Raw genomic sequence first — 1,722 nt, forward strand, 5'->3', positions numbered from 1 at the left:
TATAGTGATATCGGTTAGCTCATTTTTTACCCTTATTCACCTGTGGAGTCTTGCCCTAAATATCTTAAGACGTGTCTGTGTGTGTTTGTGTTTCTCGATCAGTAATAACAGCAGAATAACAGCTGAATTAGGCTGAGGTGTTTATGCTTTTGTGCTGTTCTTCACGTTCGTCTTTCTCTCTCACGCTCTCTTTAGTTGTCTCCGGGGTCGGAAGACGACGACCACGAAGGTCCAGTGAGCGAGAAACTGGGCAGGATTCAGTTCAGCTTGGGCTACAGCTTCCAAGACACGACTCTGACGGTGAAGATACTCAAAGGTCAAGACCTGCCCGCTAAAGACTTCTCTGGGACGTCCGACCCCTTCGTTAAAATCTACCTACTGCCCGACAGAAAGCACAAACTCGAGACCAAAATCAAGAGGAAAAATCTCAACCCTCACTGGAACGAAACCTTCCTGTTTGAAGGTCAGTTTTTAGTTAAAGCAATTCTCTCATTAATTCTCTCTTGATAAAAATACAAACTACCTTTAAAACAATCTCACAAAAAAATAATACCTCCTACCGGGTGGAGGTGGCTACGGGTGCGAGGGCCCTTTAAATGCTGGATGCAGCTTTAATTTGTTGTTGTTTTTTACATGACAGTAATGAGAATTTAAGGAGGAAATATGCTTAATTGTCAGGAACACAATGTCGCCATACAAAAATGTTCTGGTTTTATTATGCAAAACATTTTCTTTTGAATTTGGGATGAAGTATGTCCTGTTTTCATCATTCTGGATGAATCTAATCTCACACGTCTTCAGGATTCCCGTATGAGAAGGTGCGGGAGAGAACGCTGTATCTCCAGGTGCTGGATTACGATCGGTTCAGTCGTAATGACCCGATCGGAGAGGTCTCGATTCCTCTGAATAAAGTGGAGCTCGGACAGCTGAAGACGTTCTGGAAGGATCTCAAACCCTGCAGTGATGGCAGCGTGAGTCACTTTTCCATATAATGAAAGCAAAAGTAGTCCATAGGACTAGTGCATTATATTATAAGTCTTCGGAAGGCTTTATAATAGCTTTGCGCGAGTAACAGATTGAAATTGATGGCGTTATTTTCTGAAAATCTTCACTTTCAAATCTCATTCAAGCTTGTGTCTGTTTGCATGCGTGTTGCAGGGAAGTCGTGGAGATCTGCTGTTGTCTCTGTGTTATAACCCCACTGCCAACACCATCACTGTTAACATCATAAAAGCTCGCAACCTCAAAGCCATGGACATCGGGGGCACCTCAGGTACACGTATAATAACAAACACACGGGCTGAGATGCCATAATCAATGAATACATGTCTCATTTGCATAACTCACAGGCTCTCGTTCTCTGATTGGCTGTAGACCCCTATGTAAAAGTATGGCTAATGCACAAAGACAAGCGAGTGGAGAAGAAGAAGACAGTGACCATCAAACGCTGCCTGAACCCCATTTTTAACGAATCCTTCCCTTTTGACGTGCCCGCACATGTTCTCCGAGAGACAACCATCATCATTACCGTCATGGATAAGGATCGACTGAGCCGCAACGATGTCATTGGAAAGGTATATACATGTATATATATAAATAATATTAAAATGAGTGCTGTCAAACGATTAATCGCATCCAAAATAAACGCTTTTGTTTACATAATATATGTATGTATGTTGTTTATATTTATTATGCATATATAAATACACACACATGCATGTA

The 1,722-nt window shown here is 41.8% G+C and overlaps 1 protein-coding gene across 1 annotated transcript in view; it reads left to right on the plus strand.

Annotated features, from left to right (window-relative positions):
- The window catches only part of LOC107577296 (synaptotagmin-7-like), a gene marked incomplete at its 3' end in the record, with an annotated part of 3,564 nt that extends 1,980 nt beyond the window's left edge, over window positions 1-1,584 (plus strand). Inside the window, exons 2-5 of the mRNA XM_016263386.1 lie at window positions 196-463; window positions 802-971; window positions 1,159-1,273; window positions 1,375-1,584. Coding sequence (XP_016118872.1) covers window positions 196-463; window positions 802-971; window positions 1,159-1,273; window positions 1,375-1,584 — 763 coding nt within the window. The remainder of the gene's footprint in view (window positions 1-195; window positions 464-801; window positions 972-1,158; window positions 1,274-1,374) is intronic.
- Window positions 1,585-1,722: the final 138 nt, after the last annotated feature.

This window comes from Sinocyclocheilus grahami, unplaced genomic scaffold, assembly GCF_001515645.1.
Source record: "Sinocyclocheilus grahami isolate Dianchi unplaced genomic scaffold, SAMN03320097.WGS_v1.1 scaffold5635.1, whole genome shotgun sequence".
NCBI lineage: Eukaryota > Metazoa > Chordata > Actinopteri > Cypriniformes > Cyprinidae > Sinocyclocheilus > Sinocyclocheilus grahami.